Source organism: Panthera tigris, chromosome D4 (assembly GCF_018350195.1).
Source record: "Panthera tigris isolate Pti1 chromosome D4, P.tigris_Pti1_mat1.1, whole genome shotgun sequence".
NCBI classification, from domain to species: domain Eukaryota; kingdom Metazoa; phylum Chordata; class Mammalia; order Carnivora; family Felidae; genus Panthera; species Panthera tigris.
In genome coordinates, this window is record NC_056672.1 from 4,110,873 (window position 1) to 4,128,970 (window position 18,098).

Consider the following 18,098-nt stretch of genomic DNA (forward strand, 5'->3'; position numbering starts at 1 on the left):
CCGATTCTGTGTGTGTGTGTCTCTCTCTCTCTCTGCCCCTCCCCCATTTGCTCTCTCTCTCAAAATTGAACAAATGTTAAAACAAATTTTTTTAAGGAAAAAAAAAAGAAAACTGGGTGAGAACAGAGTGAGGGTCTGTCCTGACCTGGAGGGCCACAGCCAGACAGGCCTTGAATGACCCTGGTTATGTGTGGGCGCCACCCCCTACATGGCCAGCAAGGCCCAGCATCAGGCCGGGCCAGGTCTGCAAGCAGCCCCCAGGCTCAGGGCTGGCCCATCACGGCCACCCAAGGACCCAGGGGGACAAAGGGCTCCTCCTGGCATGAGGGAAGGGAGGAGGGACGTCAGACGAGGCTCAAGTTCTCCATCACGACATTCAACTGCACCACCGAAGCATGGAAAGAGCCAAAGACCATGTGTAACGAATGCTTGTGGCTGTGTCCCAATAAAACTTTATTCACAAAACACAGCGGTGGGCCACATTTGGCCCCCAGGCTGTAGTTTGCCAGTTCTTGGCTTAGGCAGTGCTTCTCAAACTCTGATGGCCTCGGGTCACCCAGGGAGCTTGCTAAAACGAAGATTCTGACCAAGCAAGTCTGAGCACAATGCTGTCCTTTTTTTTTTTTAAGTGCATTTAAAAATTTCCTGACGGTAACGGTTTTTAAAAGTTAAAAGAAACAAGGTACATTCATATTAATAGGATATTTTATCTAAGTCAAAATACTCAAGATATTACTATTTCATCCAGGTGCACTAATCAGTCCCAGTGACTGGGGTGATGGATGGCGGAGGCCAGCGTGAGGCCTGAGACTCTGAATTTCTGATAAGCTCCCATGATGCTGCCGGTCCAGGGACGATGTTTTGTTGCCAGGGCCTGGAGAGCCCTCCCTCCTACCTGGGCATACCGGGCAGTTGTGTAGCTTTGCACAATTTTCTGCAGAAGAGTCGACAAATTGCACACCTACCCTAACGCGATGTGAATGTTTAAGCTCAGAGCTTCGGGAGCATCCAGCCCCAAGTTCATCGATGCCATCACCGTGTGATCCCCATCAACTAACATTCTCGAATACTCTCATCCGCTGGTTTTACACAAAGCCCTTTGCATCATACAAAGGGGGGAGGGCATGTGGGTAGAGAATGGCAGAACACAAGGGTTGTGACCATCTGTGTGGCAGGCCCTTCACGTGTAAAACGTGGTGTGCATGAATGGCTCACACGATTACGGAGGCTGGGAGTCCTGCGTTCTGTCTGCAAACTGCAGACCAGGGAAGTCGGTGGGGTGGCTCTCTGAACCGGAGGGCTGATGGTGCACGTTCCCGTCCCGAGGCGGGAGTGGACGGTCCCAGCTCAGCAGGCAAGCAGAGAGAAGCAGGTCCTGAGATGAAGGTCCACGGAAGGATCGATGAAGAAGAACTCCAGGAAAGACCGTGGCGGGATGGAGAAGAATCGAGAACAGGGGACAATTTGGGGCCAGTCCCCAGCGCGGCGGTGGGGAGCTTTCAGCCCGACCCTCGGGGGACCCAGGCAGACTCCGCACCTCCACGAGCCTTGCCAGCCAAGGACACGGGTGAGGGAGGGAGCGGAGACACAGACCCCCGGCCCCTCCTGTGCTCTGTGCCTCCAGCAAAGCAGCTCTCGCAGCCTGAGTTGCCCACAGGAGGTGTTGGCCATGGGAACAGCACGGAGAGCCCAGAGCAGGAAGCAGAAACGGGAACGCAACCCAAGGGCGCCTGGCCAGACCCTCCACACTCGAGAACCTCCCAAGACCTTCAGCACGGCAGGACCCCCATCATCTGGGGACCCGCTGCATGGGGCGAGCCGTGGAGGCTCCTCTGTGCTTATTACGCACAAGGCCCCTGCACTCCTCTGAGCCTCACTCAGATCAGAGAGCTGGTGGCTCATTCACCCCCGTGAGTGTCGCTCCCTGGGGCTCCAATGTCCACACCGGCGCTGTGCCCCTTCAGGTGAACTCAGCTTCTTCCTGTCAAACGTCTCTTGATCTCTGCGCAGAGCAATAAAACCTCTCCTCCTGGCAGACCACGCCACGGACAAGAGCAGTGTCCTTTTGTGATGTCACCCAGCTGGGCGACGGAGTGGCTGGGCTGCCTCTGCCCGACCCTCTTCCCAGCTGTCCCTGCAGGTAGCTGGCACTGGACCTGAGCCCAGACTCCCGTACCCCCCAACCTCCCCCAGTCTGCCAGGCAGCCTGTCACCGCCCTCATTGTGTGCCTTCATTAGCGTTCAGCCCCTTGGGTCTGTCTCCTCCTTCCCTATTTGCTGCTGGACTGTGGGTCTCGGGTGGTCAGGGGGCAGGAGAGCGGTAGGGGACAGGCACAGGCCTCCCACCCGCCTCCGGTGCCTACGATCCCTGGGAATTTAACAGCCAAGGGAGACGTTCCAAGTCCGGCGGACGCCACACCGATTCGGGGCAGGAAGCCCGCCGCTGCTGCAACACCTCCTGTGCTGCATGTGTCCAGATGGGGACACATGCTGGAGGTGCCCTCACTGCTCCGCTCTGCTGGTGTGCTCCCCCCACCCCCGAATCCCTTCTCCCACAGGGTTCCTGCAGTTCAGCCCCGCCCAAGCTCCCCGGCAGCCCCGGGAGCCGTGCCTCGTTTCTCCAGAACCTCCTGCCCTCCCGCCTTCCTGCTGCGCGAGCAAACAACCGGGCGCCTTTGATCTTTGCCCTTCTTGTTTGCCCATCGTGCTGTGCTGCTGGGCCCCGCGTCTCTCCCTACCAGGGGCCTCCCTGGCCACTTCCTGGAGCTCAGGCTCCCCCCACAGCCCCCTCCCCCACCCTGCGGTCCCGGCCTCTGCTTCTAGAGCCTGTCACGGGAGGTCAGGATTTTCCCTCGTGGCTGGATGAGCCCCAAGTCCTTCCTTTGGCCACAGAGACCCGGCAGTGCGATCATACCCTGAGTGACCCTAAAAAAGGAGGAGGACGCTCAACAATCGGGCCGCGCCCCGCAGCGGGCACCAGACTTGCTGCCAGTCCTCCGCCCGTGGCCAGGCCCTCCGTCACAGACCCATCGGACCAAGGCCTGTCCTGCAGCCCGCGCAGGAAGGGAGCCCACTCGCCTCCCTTGGTGCACCGTGACCACAGAAGAGGGTACCAGGCTCGACGTGCCAGGGCCGAGAAGGGAGGGCAGGACCCACGCTCTAAAACCACAGCCCTGTTGTAGGAGCCGGGTGGTATATTTAGCAAAGCAGGATGTTTGTGGGCAAATCAACATTTTGCTGTAAATAAAATTCTGAGCTGAGGATTGCAGAAACTTCTTTAGCCTGTATGTTGCCGAGAAAGCTCTTTTCCTGAAACGAGCTCACGGTGACCCCTCCTGCGGAGAGCTCCCGTGCCTTTGTGATGAGGGGTGTTGTCCGGGGCTGGAGCCGGAGCCTGAGGAGTTTGGAGGAGCTTCTCCCTGGGCGGGTCAGCAAGCCTGTTCCTCCTCACATCTGTGTGCTGTGCCCCCCACTGGCCAACCGGACCCTGGCATCCAGGTCTTGTGACCGGCTTCCACCGCATACAGTTCCGCGGTTGGGGCTCAGGATTCTTTACGTCAAGAGCTCCGGTGGACGGCTGGCCCCACACTGGGACTGACCGGTGGGTGGCTCTGTGTGTATCTCGAGCCGTGTTGCACACACAACACACACACGGCACGTAGGAGGCGCTACTCCATCCCCAAACCTGCCTCTCCCCTACTTTTGCCAACGTGTATTTGACTCGTTCCACTTGTGCCTGGTGGAGGAGAACCGTGCTGGGGAGACGCCGCGGCCCTTCCCAAATTCCCGACCTGTGGGTTTGGGGGCAAAACTAAATGGTTGTTTTAAGCCGCTGACCCCGGGGCCGTTTCGTGCTGCAACAGATGACCAAAGTACTGAGGGCGTGAGTCTCAGGGACACTTCCCTGGGAGTCCTGATGGGAAATTCTAGGAAGGCTTCCTGGAAGACCTAGTATCTCAGGGGGTGAGATGGGGGTGGGCGGGATGTTGCGAAAGAGAAAACAGCGTGAGCGGAGGAGGGCCCGCGGGGAGAGGGGGTCGCGTTTTCCTGCGGATGCACAGACCCTGGGAGGACAGAGGGCGGATGGTGAAGACGTTGGCGGACATGAGCTTCTGCCTGAGACGCTCCGGAATGTGGCTCGGCTGAGACTGCATTGCGGACGAGAAGGAGCACCCAGCCATCACCCAGGGCCTCTAGGAGGATGGCAGAAGCGCCCTCGATGGCCCCGGGGTGGTCACACCAGCTCTGACGTCTCTGACTCGCGGAGACCACGGGTATCTACACCAGCAGCCGGCGACGCGTTCGTGTGCCGGTCTCTTCCGAGCGCTCCTTAGCCGAGCTCTCTGAGACGGTGGCTGGGGCACACAGACCCCACTCCGGTGTGGAAGACTGAGCACCTAAAGGCACAGGAGCCGCCCAGTGTCCCGTCTGGGGCACGAGTCCCGGAGGACGTCTGCGGGCCAAGAGGAGAGCTCACTGGAATGGAAGCTCCCGTGTCTGAGCCCAGAGACCCAGACCCTGCGGCAGGAGCAGCGCCACCGTGGGGCAGGGGCGGGGGGATGAAGGTCTAGATGGCCAACCTGGCCACACCCATGACACGCTGGGTTTACACCCGGTAAAAGCCACACTTCTGGGCAAAGGTGGGGTGCCGCTTCGGGAACTTCAGTGCCTCGGGGTCTACCTAAAAGGGAGCTTCCGCATCGGGGGGCCCCAGATGGGTCCACGTCCCCAACAAGCTCCCAGGTGCATCAGTGCTGCCGCTGGCCCAGGAGCCATACCTGGAGCAGCCAGGATTTAGAGGACGTCTCCAAGAAGATGAGCCAGCATTTACCCGAATGCAGAAGGCTTTTCCCCAACATGAAAGGGGGAAAAAAAACAAATACAATTATATTCATTGTTCCAGGAAACAGCAATGAAATAGGAACAAATTACGTGCTTTACTGCCGTCATGGTAGGATCAGCGCTGTGTGCCAGTGTTCTATAGCTCATGACAGTCACAAACTTAGCGGTATCAGATGATACCTGCTTACTAACCCGTGGCCCTCCAGGCCACAAGTCCCAGCGGGCTGGCCAGCTCACCACGGGGTGAAGTCAAGGCTCTTGTCGGCTCAAGGCTGTTGTCGGGAGGCACGGGGAAGAATCATTTCCAGGCTCCCCACTGCCTTGCAGCTGTGAACAAGACTCCCCACTTTCTTGCTGGCTGTCAGAGGTTGGGGGGGGGCACTGCTCTCAGCAACCAGAAGCCACTCTCGGGTCCTTGTCCCAAAGCCAGAAACAGACACCTCCCTCACCTCACATCTCTAATGTCCCCTTCCGTGACCAGCCAGCGAAAACACTCTGCTCTTAAAAGATTGCCATGAGTTTAGGCCCACCCACATAATCTCCCTATTTTCAGGTCAACTGATGCAAATCCCTTTGCTGTGCAAAGTGACGTAGCCCTGGGAGTAACACCGGGGGAGCCAGGTCATGGGACCCTCTTAGATTTCTGCACCACAAGCCAGAGATGCTGCCTTAGGGAAAAACAAGCAAGTTGCAAAGATTTTCTTCTAGGACTTTCATGTCTATAAATTCGTGTACAGAGCAAGGGAAGGGTTGTGTTTTCTCCCCCCTATACAGATTGTTTAAAAAACATTCATTTCCCTACAGAATTGAATGGGTATCTTTGTTAAAAATCAACTGACCGCCTGAGCGTGGTTCTCTGTTACGTCCATCTGATCCGTACGTCCACACTACTTGATTCCTGTAGCTTTGTAGGAAGTCTGGAACTCAAGGGGTGTCTGTCCTCCAGCTTTTTAAAAATTGTTTGGACCATTCTAGGTCCTTTGTACAGCCGACCTTCGAACAATGCAGAGGTTAGGGGTGACAGCCCCCTGTACAGAAATCCACAAAGAACTTTTGACTCCCCCAAAACTTAACTGCTAATAACCAACTGTTGGCAAGAAGTCTTACCATAACATAGTTGATTAACACAATATTTTGTATGCCATACGTATTATATACTGTGTTCTTACCATAAAGTAAGCTTGAGAAAAGAAAATGCTATTAAGGGGGCACCTGGGTGGCTCAGTCGGTTGAGCGTCTGACTTTGGCTCAGGTTATGATCTCATAGTTTGTGAGTTCGAGCCCCACATCAGGCTGTGTGCTGACAGCTCAGAGCCTGGAGCCTGCTTCGGAGTCTGTGTCTCCCCCTCTCTCTGCCCCTCCCCTGCTCATGCTCTGTCTCTCTGTCTCTCAATAATAAATAAACGTTAAAATTTTTAAAAAAGAAAAAGAAAATGCTATTAAGGAAAACATAAGGAAGAGAAAATACATTTACAGGACTAGACTATATTGGAAAAAAAAAAATCTGCATCTCAGTGGGCCCATGCAGTTCCAACCCACGTTGTTCAAGGGTCAATTATACTGTCAAGTGCATTTTAGAATTAGCTTCTCAATTTCTACACAAAACCCTGCTGGAACTTTTAGTGGGATTGCACTGAATCTATAGATCGATTTGAGGAGTACGTGTGCCTTTGGGCAATGGGGTCTCTCAATCCAGGAACTTGGCACATCTCTCCATGTATTCCGGTCTTTTCAAATGTCTCTCTCAACAGTGCTCTGTCGTTTTCTGTGAACAGGAGTTGCACATCTTCTGTTCAATGTGTTTTTAACTATTTCATTTGCTGTTGCAAACGGAATTTTTTTTAAATGTCATTATTCAATTGTTTGCTGCTAGCATATGCATGTGCAGTTTAATTTTGTATATTAGCCTTGTATCCTGCAACTTACACTTAGTGGCTTTCTACTGGTAGATGCTTTGAGCTCTTCGGTGTAATCATGCTTAAATCATGTTTAAATTGAGACAGTTTTACTTCTCCCCTACCAACTATGTCTTTTACATCCTTTTTTTTTTGTTTTACAGCCATAGTTCTTAGGGAGATGACTACAGTGATAAGAGAGCGCATGCTTCCTTATCTGGTTCCTGATCTTAGAGAGAAAGTACTCACTATTTCAACGGTAGGTATAGTATTGTGTTAACTCTAGGTTTTTCACAGATGCCCTTTATCAGATGAAAGAAGTCCCTTTCTTTTTTTATTTTGCTTAATTTTCTAGAAAAAAAAAACAATTGCACAATCACAGTAAGAGATTGTTAAAGTTCCTCTCTCAGCCGTGTGTCGATCAGTTCGAAAAAGTGTAGCCACGTAGAACTGGGCAGTGCCATTTACTTCAACCTAATTGCTATTTCTACATCATTTCGTATTCTTTTCAGGTACACATAAAAACCTACATACACATGGCACAAGTCTCAAAAAACGCAGAAAGTCTGTAAGTACATGAAGCAGATTCTCTGATCTCGCCTGAATTAAATTAGGAATCAGTAGCTAAATGGTATCCAGGAAAACCTCCAATATTTGAAAACTAAAGGATACACTTCTAAATAACACACGTTTCAAAAAAGGAAGTTGCAAATAACTTAGAAAATATCTCAAGCCCAAGTGGTAGTGAAAATCCATCATATCAAAATGGGGTGCCGCGAAGGCCGTGGCGAAAGGGACTTCTACAGGTTTCAATGCCTGCGTTAGAAAAGAGGGAGAGTCTGAGATCAATGATCGAAGCGTCCACCTCAAGAGCCTAAAAAAGAAAGTAAACAAAGTAAACACAAAATAAGTGGAAGGAAAGAAATAATAAAGAGCAGAAATCAACAAAACAGAAAACAGACATTAGCAAGACGTTCCAAAGCAAAATCCTAGTGTTTTCAAAGCAACAAAGTAGGTAAGCTCATACTCAGACCAATCAAGAAAATATTATAACAGAACATAAACCACTGATATCAAGCATAAAAGACTGGTTATCACTTGGATAACCAGGATAGGATAGATATTAAAAGGATAAGAAGCCAATTTTGTGAATGACTTTCTCCCCATCAGCTTGCTCACTTCATGAACTGGGCAATTTCCATGAAAAATGTAACTTACCAAAGTTTGGACAAGCTCAAAGAGAAAATGGGAAGAGCCCTGTATTCATTAAAGATACGGAGCCTGTTGTCATAAACCCTCCCAGCAAGGAAACCCCAGGCCCCCTCAGTTTCATAGATGAACCCCATCAAATGTTCAAAGAAGTGATAATACCAAACGCATGCAACAGAGAAACAGAGGAAGAGGGAACACATCCCACTGTGTTTCTGAGGCAAGCGTAACATCAACACCAAAACATAACACAACATTACCAAAAATGAAGGATTGTTTTTAAAGCACTAAAGTCAACACAATAGTGCTCTGGAGAGTCTCAGAGTTGCCCAGCCCCATTGCAACACAAATGACTAACTTGAGCCAATGAGAACGAACTTCAACTCCTGACGTCATGATATTAAACTTTGTTCCACGATGTCTTTTGAGAGTTGGCCATGTTTGGTAATGAAGAGTCTTTTTGTTTTTATGTTTAAAAAATATTTTCATGTGTTTTTTCTTTATTTTTGAGAGAGAGAGAGTGAGAGAGAGCTGAGGAGGGGCAGAGAGAGAGGGGAACAGAGAATCCTAGCAGGCTCTGCACTGACCGCACAGACCCCGGTGTGGGACTCGATCCCAGGAACCGTGAGATCATGACCTGAGCTGAAATCAAGAGTTGGACACTTAACTGATGGAGTCATCCAGGCACCCCAAAGAATTTTTTTTTTAATTTTTTTTTTAACGTTTATTTATTTTTGAGACAGAGAGAGACAGAGCATGAACGGGGGAGGGGCAGAGAGAGAGGGAGACACAGAATCGGAAGCAGGCTCCAGGCTCTGAGCCATCAGCCCAGAGCCCGACGCGGGGCTCGAACTCACGGACCGCGAGATCGTGACCTGAGCTGAAGTCGGACGCTTAACCGACTGAGCCACCCAGGCGCCCCCCAAAGAATTTTTTTAAAAGAAAAAAATGGGGCACCTGAGTGGCTCAGTTGGTTAAGCGTCTGACTGTGGCTCAGGTCACAATCCCATGGTTTGTGAGTTCAAGCCCCACATCGAGATCTGCACTGACACGTGCAGAGCCTGCTTGGGATTCTCGCTCTCTCTCTCCCTCTCTCTACCCCTCCCCAACTTGAACTCTCTCTCTGCCTCTGTCAAAATAAAAAAACTTAAAAAACAAAAGAAAAAGAAAAAGAAAAAGAAATAACTCTGAGCAAAGAAACGCAGAAAATCATATTCCTGGCTTAGCAGAAATCCAAATATGGTAACAAGGACTCCAGAAAAACTGTGTTCGGAGGGGAACTAGAGAAGAACGACATGGAAAAGTCCAAGAGCGAAATGGGCCCGTGCTCCCTTTAATTGGCATGTGGTGCAGAATTTCTTACATGTGTGTCAGTGGGTTCTTTGAAGAAAGCACCGCAACTCCTATTTTGACAGATGTTCTCAGTGTGGTTTCCACTGCACAGCTAAGTGACCTTTCCGCTCACAGGACCCGCGATGGTAAAACCTGAGAACTTTCTTACCTAGTTATTCAGAACGAGCAGGTCACCCGGAACACAAGGCTCGTGGCCACGGGCGGCTCCCACCGTGTGCGCATCCCCGGGGGCCCACGGGACCCCCGCGAGGGTGCAGCAACAAGCCTCCCCGGAATCACCCCTTCGGGAGTCACTCCCCAGAGACAGGGACACAGCAGCAGCAGAAAACCAACGGGAACCAGGTTTCTGATTGGAAATTCGGGACCCCGTTCTGACAAAGGACCTGGTGGCTGGCAGTCTGAGGGCGCCGGCGGTTCAGGAGAACCTGACGGTTCGTTTGCGGTTGAGGCAGCGACAGGCTCGGAGACGCGGCACAGGGGGCGGCCGGCGTCACCACCGCGTGGCCCGGGGCCCGAGACCCACTCCGTGACGGGACCACGGGACGCAGAGAGGAGGGCTGAGGACTGTTGAAGCGCTCTGACACTGCTGTGCCATCACGATGCGGGCGTGCTTTTTCATCATTCAGGCTTGTTGTGTTTTACAGAAGTACTCATCCAAGCAGAGAACGGGCCCTTCCACACGGACTGGGTGTGATGGCACTGTTCCGGAATGTGGGGTCCTCTGGCCGTGGGGGGGGCGGACCACAGGTAATGTGACGATGAAGCGTCTAACGACACACTGGTGTTTAGAACAGGCTTGAATGCAGGCCGAGCTGCCCCTCGAAGTCCTGCTCGTCCACCCCTCCGCCTTCCCCCCGGGTTCTGGGGTGTACAGAGGGGCTGTGGACCCGGTCAGGGCGCCTGGGGCGCACCTGAGCAGCTGGCTGCCGTCACATCGTCACCGGCACCACGACAAAGAGGCAGTACACGGCTGGGCGGGCTGGGCGCTGTGTGCACGGGGTCAGCAGCCCCTCACCAACCGTGCCCGGGCAGTTGCCGCGCGGGCAACTGTGCAGGGTCCTCGGCGGGAGGCCGGGGCGCGGAGGCCCGGCTCATGTCAAATCTCACGAGAGAGCCTGAAACTCGTTTGTTTTTCCAAGTCAGACCCACGCTCCACTTAAATGTGGTTACTCACACACACCAACTGGAAATGACGCAGCTCTTTCTTCTTGTGCAATCCCCGCAGTGAGCATGTGCGAGCCCCGTGTCCTGGGGTCACACAGCCCCTGGCGATCGGCTCGATTTTCCACGTCCCAGGGGTTTTATTTTACAAGGCTAACAGACTGCGGCCTGCATAGACTGCCCTGCCACACACGGCCCCTCTTTCCCTCTCGTTTTCAAGGACGGTCAAACCCTGTGAACTTCGCTGTGATACGTGATTTCCGGATAAACGCATCTTGGGGCTCGGCAGGCCTGCCCGCAGGTGTGTTTGCCAGGAAACAAGCCGTGTCTAGTTTCTGTGGTTTGGCAGGGAAATCTCCAAGCTGGGTGGATTTGGGGAAAGAAGGAACCAAACTCAGGCCCGGAGAAGGTCTGGCTGATACGAAAGGATGCCGAGGTACGGTCCTGGGTTCAGCCGGGCCAGCCGAGGCCTGGGCAGCCACAGGGTCCTGGCCAGAAAAGACTCCGGATGCACCTGCACGGCTCCTTGGCCAAGGCCCTGGGTGGCCCCTCAGCGCCCCCTACTCCTATCAGCCCTGGGCTAAACACCCCCAAAGGAAGGGAGAACCGGGCTCTTTAGGGTATAAAGCGGACAGAACAGGACACGAGGCCCAGTGACACTGGCCTGTGTCCATGGGGACCCACAACTGCATCGTTCCCCGCCTAACAGTTGGGATTTGCCCTTTGACCCTTCCTCACCCGGTAGGCCTCCCGGACCTGCCTGGGATCTCAGGGTGGCTCTCGGACAGGACACGCCGCGGTGGCATTTCAGGAGAGGCAGGTGAGCCCCTGCTGCTCCCCAGGGTGTGTGGGGGTGGAGACAGATGGCAGGTCAGTCCGCAGGGAAAGCTCGTTTGTCACAAAGGGGAAGTCACCGGGCAGCCCAAGGCTTATGGTTGTCGGACAGCAATAGGATCAGGGCCGTAGAGCCACTGAAATCAACATTATTTATGTAAAGATAACACAAGCTGTGGGGGGCGTGGGTGGGGGGTAGGACGAGTGGTCACTCGTGGTCTCTGGGCTGCGGTGTCTCAGGCCTCCCCAGTACCACCGGAAATTCACTGTGCTGGGCATCCCCTGGCATCAGGGGCAATCATGTCCCTCACCCTGATCCCCGGAAGCTGCCCATCGCCACGAAGCAGGTGGGGCTGAGGGGGTGGGGAACGTGCAGGTGGACAGAGACGAGAGTTCATCCAGCCACGGTCCTCAAGGAGCTTCGAAGGGAGATCATTTTTAAGTGTATTTTGGGGGGGGGTGTAGGGGCAGAGAGAGACAAACAGAGGATCAGATCACTAACTACAGGTGGTCACAACATGAGCGGGGAAGAAGGGCCACGAGAGAAGACAGACGGGCAGGCCGACCCCCCACAGCTTGCGGAGGACTCAACACGGACCAGGTCCCAGCGGATCCAGGGTCAGGCCGGTGACTCTTAACCTCCCGATGTTGGTCCCACTCGGGGCCTCTCCCCCATTCATACTGTCACCCTGAGTTCTCGGTCACCAGTTCTGTGCTCCTCCTGGGCGCCTACAGTGCCTGCCGCCCCTCCGACTACAGCTTGCTCTGCGCCCACTCCGGCCACGCTGGCTGGTGCATCACTTCCCGCGAGGACGCGCGCTGTCTGCGGAGTGAACCACGCTCCGGAAGTGACGAGTGCAGATCAGGGCTGGGCCAGCGGTGGGTCTGGAGCTCGACCTGCCGGCCAGGGGTGGGCCCTGGGTGGCACGTTCTGCTCTCTCTGCCCGGAACCCCCTCCCGGCACCCCTGCCCAGAGGATCAGCAGCGTCCTCCCAGGGGCTCCCCTCCTGCGGCCGGCCCCCAAAGACGTCCACGTCCTCACCCCGGAACCTGTGAACGTCACCTTGCCGACGTGATGGGCTAAGGGTTGTCCAGGTGGGCGTCCCCACAGCGGGGAGATGGACGGAAGACAACGAGAAGGTGCCGTGATCGTGGATTCCGGGCGCGGAGCCTGGGGCCTGTGCGTATGAGACCAGGAGGGAGGCTAGGGCCAGGGAAGGCGGGCAGCCTCTGGGCGCCGGGAAAGGAAACACAGATCCTGCCCCAGAGCCTCCAGAAGGAGCAGACCCTGCAGACCCCTTGACTTCAGCCCAGTGGGACTGAATTCTGGCTGCTAGACCAGCAAGAAGCGAATGTGCCCTGCTTTAAACCATCAAGTCAGGGGGCACCTGGGTGGCTCAGTCAGTTAAGCGTCTGACTTCTCTCCCACTTAGGTCGTGATCTTACGGTTTGTGGGTCTGAGCCCCGCCTCGAGCTCTGTGCTGACCACTCCGAGCATACAGCCTGCTTCAGATTCTGCGCCTCCCTCTCTCTCTGCCTCTCTCCCGCCCGTACTCTGTCCCTCTGGCTCTCTCTCAAAAATAAATAAACGTTAAACAAAAAAAAGATATAAACCATCAAGTCAGTGGTGACTGTCACAGCGGCCCCGGAAACGAACAGGCCGCCCATCACCACCCTCAGAGGCCTGCCTGGCCCTACAAGCTCGACATCTCCCCCAGGGGCCCTGGCAGCTGTGCGGAGCACGTGTGGAGCCCCCACGGCTCGGGCTCTGTGACAGAAGGTCTGGGCCTCGACACGCACAGGGGTTAGTGGCTCCTATGCTCACCACGGACCAGCAGTCACTGCTGTGCTGGGCGTTGTGGACACCTGTGCCTTGGCTCTATGTGCAGGGGGACGCCCTGAGGACATGGGGGACCGTGTCCCTTCCCTGGTCACACCATGCGCCCACAGCTCCACGGCCCCACCAGCGACCGGCAGGCCCAGTGTTAAGGGCCACCCTCTTGACCACAGCTGCTTGGGTCAGAGGTAAGCGCCTTGGCCAAGGACGAGCCACCAAAGTCCTTTCAACTGGGAGCTGGGAGCACAGGGCCAGCTGTGGGTATCTCGCTAACTAGCTAACTGGTTCAGGAGGCGGGCACAGGAGGCCCGGGCCCCCCACCGCGGCCCAGCTTGCCCCTCCATTCCATCGGACTCCGCAAGCCAAAGGGTGGGTGGGTGCAAATTCAAACAGGCCTGTGACCGGCGGCCTTGGAGACTCCCTCAGAACAAGGCAGGAAGGGTGGGCGTGCCTCAGGGGCCGGGCAGCCCCTTTGGGCTTCATTTTCCCACCTGCCTGGAGGAGAACTCAGGTGCCACCCGACCATCCTGCCGTGTAGCCCCTACGGGATCGGGAGGCCAGGCCCTCAGCCAGGTCTGCCTGCCAGCCGAGCGTGTCCTCCGTCACGGCCCCCGGCAAGGGGCACGTGAGGGCGCTCGGCGGCCCCACCCCCAGGGGCCATCTGGGCTCTCACCTAGAGCGGCCACCTTCCGCCACGCGGCCCTGATCTCAGCTCCCACGTGATTCAGGATGGATCCTAAATCCCACACGCAGGCTGTTTACAGATTTATTTTCTGATGTAAGCACAAAGCTGAGACATGCTGGCCCTCACGTGATGGGTGTCCAGTAACCAGGTCGTGGACGAATGACTGACTCAACGCCGGGTTGTTCGAAGAGCGTGCACCACACGCAGAGGCCTGTCGGCAACAATACCGAGCGTCCGGACGTGGAGTTCCTCTTTACCCAAACGTGCTCATTTGGCAAATTATTAGATCATCTGCACATGTTGTTGTTGTTGTTGTTGTTTGTAAAAACGGGGATCGGCCGTAAAACAAACCATCAAGGCCAAAGAATATATTGACATTATTCACAGCGATGCCTGTGTGTTGCACAAGACAAAGGAGGGGCCGTCACTCTCCTAAGAACTGCAGAAATGCAAATGAAAATCAGGACAGCGCATTTCTCGAGGATGGGGCTGGCGGAGGGTAGCGGCCGCGTCCCCTCCTCTTGGGAGGTGCAGAAATCGGGCCCCCGCCGTCAGGGGGAAGGCAGAGCGGCAGGAATCAGGGCCGGCAATTTGGCAGTCTCTGGGAAAACTAAAACTGCGTCCTCACCCCAGGGCAGGCCCCGCCGCAGGGAAACCTCAGGACCACCGAATCGCCCACCAGGAGGGGAGCAGCGAGGAGCCGGGGCAGCCCCACAGGAAGGCGACAGGGGAAACGGTCGCGCTCATTCTGAGGTGCAAGAGAGGCGGCCACAGGCCCTCTGTGAGAGTCTGACGCTAGTGTTTCTGGGGCACAGGTATGTGTGCGTTCACAGGCACGTGTGGGAGCGTGTTCCCCGTGCAGGAGTGTGCGCGCCCGAGTGTGCACATGTGTTGATATGTTCACACGTGAGTGTGCCTGTGTCTGCTCCTGGGAGCACGGGAAGCAGTCGGGAAGAATCACGACAACGGTACGGGTATCCTGCTGTGAAGAGTGCTGAGTTGTGCCTCCACTTCACAGACCAGGAAACCGAGGCAGGGAGTAGCCAAGTCACCTCCCTGAGGTCCCACGGCTGGAAGGAAGCAAATCCGAACCCAGGAGACCTGGTTCCAAAATCCAGCCCACACTCATTCTGGTCTGCAGCCGTGCCCCAAAACGTGAAAGGCAAGGCAGACGGTGGCACGTTTTCAGTGGCGGGAGTATGGATGAGTCTTCCTTTCCTGCCTTTTTAAAAGTGTTTTGTGTTTCAAGTTACTATTTTCAGAAGTCGCCACCCGCTCCGGGGTGAGCCGGCGCTGTGGGATCGCTCCTCCCCCGGGGAGACGGATGCAGACGCAGCAGGAGTGACGCGGGGTTATGCAACCCGGCTTCGTTTCCACGCGAGTTTCCACGCACCTGGAGACCCTGACGACATCCTCGTGGCCGAGAGCCGTCAAAGCGGGTTTGAAGGACAGAAGGGCCACACCGCCCACACCCTGACTTTACAACCCGTCATTAATTAGGAAGAAGCGAGACATGTCTGGTTTCGTGACTTCAGCTGTCCACCTGCGGGACAAATTTCCACGAACGCCCCGTGGCTTCTCCCCCGCTGCCTCCTCGCCGCTTCGTGCTCTTTCGGGCGTTTTAACTTCTATTTGCAGCGCTGCTTCCAAAACGGCACGCGAGTGTACGCTGCGTAATTCACGAGACGCACTCAGTGTTCAAGTGCCACCATCGCGTCACCGCCACAAACGTAAGCACGGGCGTGTCGACAGCTGTTCTGCTTCGCCCGCCGCCCGGCCAGTCAACGGTGTCCGAAGTTCAACAGGAACACCTGGCCACCCCGTCCCCGTCCCCAGTTCCGCCTTATGTAGTCAGAGAAGCGCACGCTGTCAGTCCTGTGTCTGAACAGACGTGAACGGTCTGTCCCGGGGTGGTGGCCCGGGGATGCCCTCCTGGAGCACTGGGGTCCGGGGTGAAGAGCTCTGGCGTCACCAGCAGCCACCTGAGACCCCGGGAGACGTACTGCCTGTGTCCTGGGGCACCCCCGGATGTGCCCACAGAAACAGAGGGCAGTGCTGGGGGAGGGGGTGGGAGGTGGCACATCTTCAGACGGTAAACGGAAGGATGAACAGCTCTGCTCAGAAAATGAGGGACGTGTGGGGGCCGGAGCAAAGAGAATGGAGGCTCGGTGCCTCAGAACCTTTTAGAACTAGTAGGTGCACAGGCTCGCGGTTCTATGACGTCAACCACCCTTCCGGCCACTCTGGGGCCCCTGTGTTCTCTGGGCGGCATCCTAAGTCCCAGCGGACCAGGGACGTGGCACGAGTGGGACCCCCTGCAGCTGGGCGGCGACAGGGCAGCCGTGCGTCAGCCTCAAGGTGCACACCTGAGCAAGGTCACCTGTGCACACCTGCGGGGTGTTGGGGCAGGGGTGGTCCACACAGCCTGAACCAAGATGGCGGTCCCTACAGACTGAACGTCTTTGGGGGAGTCCGTGGACTGGCAGAACTTAGGGCCAGGGGCTGTCTTCTCCAGAGTGTGGGGCGTGGGCTGCAGGCAGTTGTTTCTAGGTCTCCAGTGACCAAGGGGCACCGCAGGTACCCGGCCGTCCTGCCTCGCACACACCGAGTGCCCTGTCTCCGCATGTGCCAGCTGAGGCCCAAAGGGGGTCCCGGCGATAGACACGGTAAGGAATACTGAGTGCCTGCGTGTGCTGTGCTGTGCACAGATGTGGTGCCATTGAATACCTCGTGCCTGTTCCCTCCCCATCCGACACTGGACAGGTCTGACTGTCGTTCTGCCCACAGACTGCAGGGGAAGCGCCCCCCTGAGGGTCTTGTGCCCTGTCCTTAGGAGGGTCTGGGCATCCACCTTCTCCCACGCTGCCGGGGGGCCGGGCTGGACACGGGATTGATCAGAGGCCCCGTGGAGACAGGAGCTCCCTGGGGACAGGAGCAGCCTCAGCTGATGCCGAGTGGGGCAGACCTGCCCCTCTGAGCACAGTCCAAGTGGATCCGCACAACTGCAAGAAAAAACGGTGGTGTTGTTTCGAGCAGCAAATTTGGGGGACGGCTTGTAACACGGCCCTAACGGAACCACGCTCAGGCTCCTCTGCGCTGCCCCAGCAATCCAGATCCCAGAAATGGAAAACGTGGTGTGAAATGAAGGATGCTGAGAGTGGATCACTGCACATTCAGAACGAAAGCCAAGAACCGGACAACGGGGCACAGAAATGACAGGGAGGAGTCGGTAAAGCCGGAGAACGTGAATACGAAGCACCCAGAGCTTTCTGGTTGTCCGGGTCCTCTTGGCTAATTAAAGTGCACACATCTCATTGTGAGCAGAACGTCGGCCCCTCAGAGATGTCGCGTCCTCATCCCCAGACCCTGTAAATCGCTGGGTTACTGACAGAGGGGGGGAATAGGGTAGCAGATGAAGCGAAGGAAACTAGGAGGAAGACAAGACTGCTCATCGGACCGAAAACCGAGAGATGATTCCAGGCAGCCCGAATGCATGCAGTGTGGCCGCAGGTCCCAGCCGGGGGCAGAGAGCTCAGACTGCGTGTGGTTATGCGTCTGCAGGTGGGGCTGGGGACGCGGGCCCGGGGACTCGGGGACGCAGGCACCGCCAGCAGCCGGAAAGGCAGCGAAGGGACCCTCCCCTGCGGCCTCTGGAAGGAAACAGCCCCACGGACAAGGGGCTGCAGGTCGGCCTCCCGACCCCCAGAGCCGTCAGATTACACGTGCGTGCGGCCCGAGGCCTCGACTTTCCCAGGCCAAGTTTGTTACGGCCGCGGTAGAAACACTAACACAATTGCAGGAAAACTGGAAAAGGCACGTGTAGTAGAGGCATATCACGTGAACCCGGGGTGAGCCGTACCCAGCGAGTCGTGGCCTGTTCTTCTGAGAGCACGGGGAGCGCTTCTCCCTGCAGTTCTCTGCTCGCATCTACGTCACCCTTCCAGCTGCCGGGGGGTGCCGTCCGCTGGAGAGCGCCGCGTGCCTTTACCCCGACTTGCCACCCGCGAAGGCGCTCGTGGGCTGGTGTCAGAGACCGACAGGCTGGTGCACGGGCTCGATCCGCTCCTCAGGACCAATTCCCACCACTGGAGCTGCTTTGCCAGAGGACAGCAGCTGCCTTGTCTCACGCGCGGGACTTGGCGTCTAGTGCCCCCGCTGCGCCAGGGACCCTCTCCAACACGGTCGTGACGCCGTGTTACGACTTCCCGGGGGCTCGGCGGGGTGGTTTCTTCCAAGGAGTCCTCCATCTTCGGTGCCGGGCGCTTTCTCTCGGGGGTGGCGT

General features: G+C 56.1%; 1 protein-coding gene across 2 annotated transcripts in view; it reads right to left on the minus strand.

Moving 5' to 3' along the window:
• The window catches only part of AUH (AU RNA binding methylglutaconyl-CoA hydratase), a 208,656-nt gene that overhangs the window by 11,041 nt on the left and 179,517 nt on the right, over positions 1–18,098 (minus strand). Inside the window, exon 11 of one of the 2 annotated variants that reach the window (XM_042964065.1) lies at positions 67–4,453. The exons of the other annotated variant lie outside the window; for it this stretch is intronic. Within the exon in view, the coding sequence (XP_042819999.1) occupies positions 4,331–4,453 (123 nt within the window). The 3' untranslated portion in view covers positions 67–4,330. Of the gene's footprint in view, positions 1–66; positions 4,454–18,098 lie in introns of those variants that run through there. 2 annotated transcript variants of the gene reach the window in all.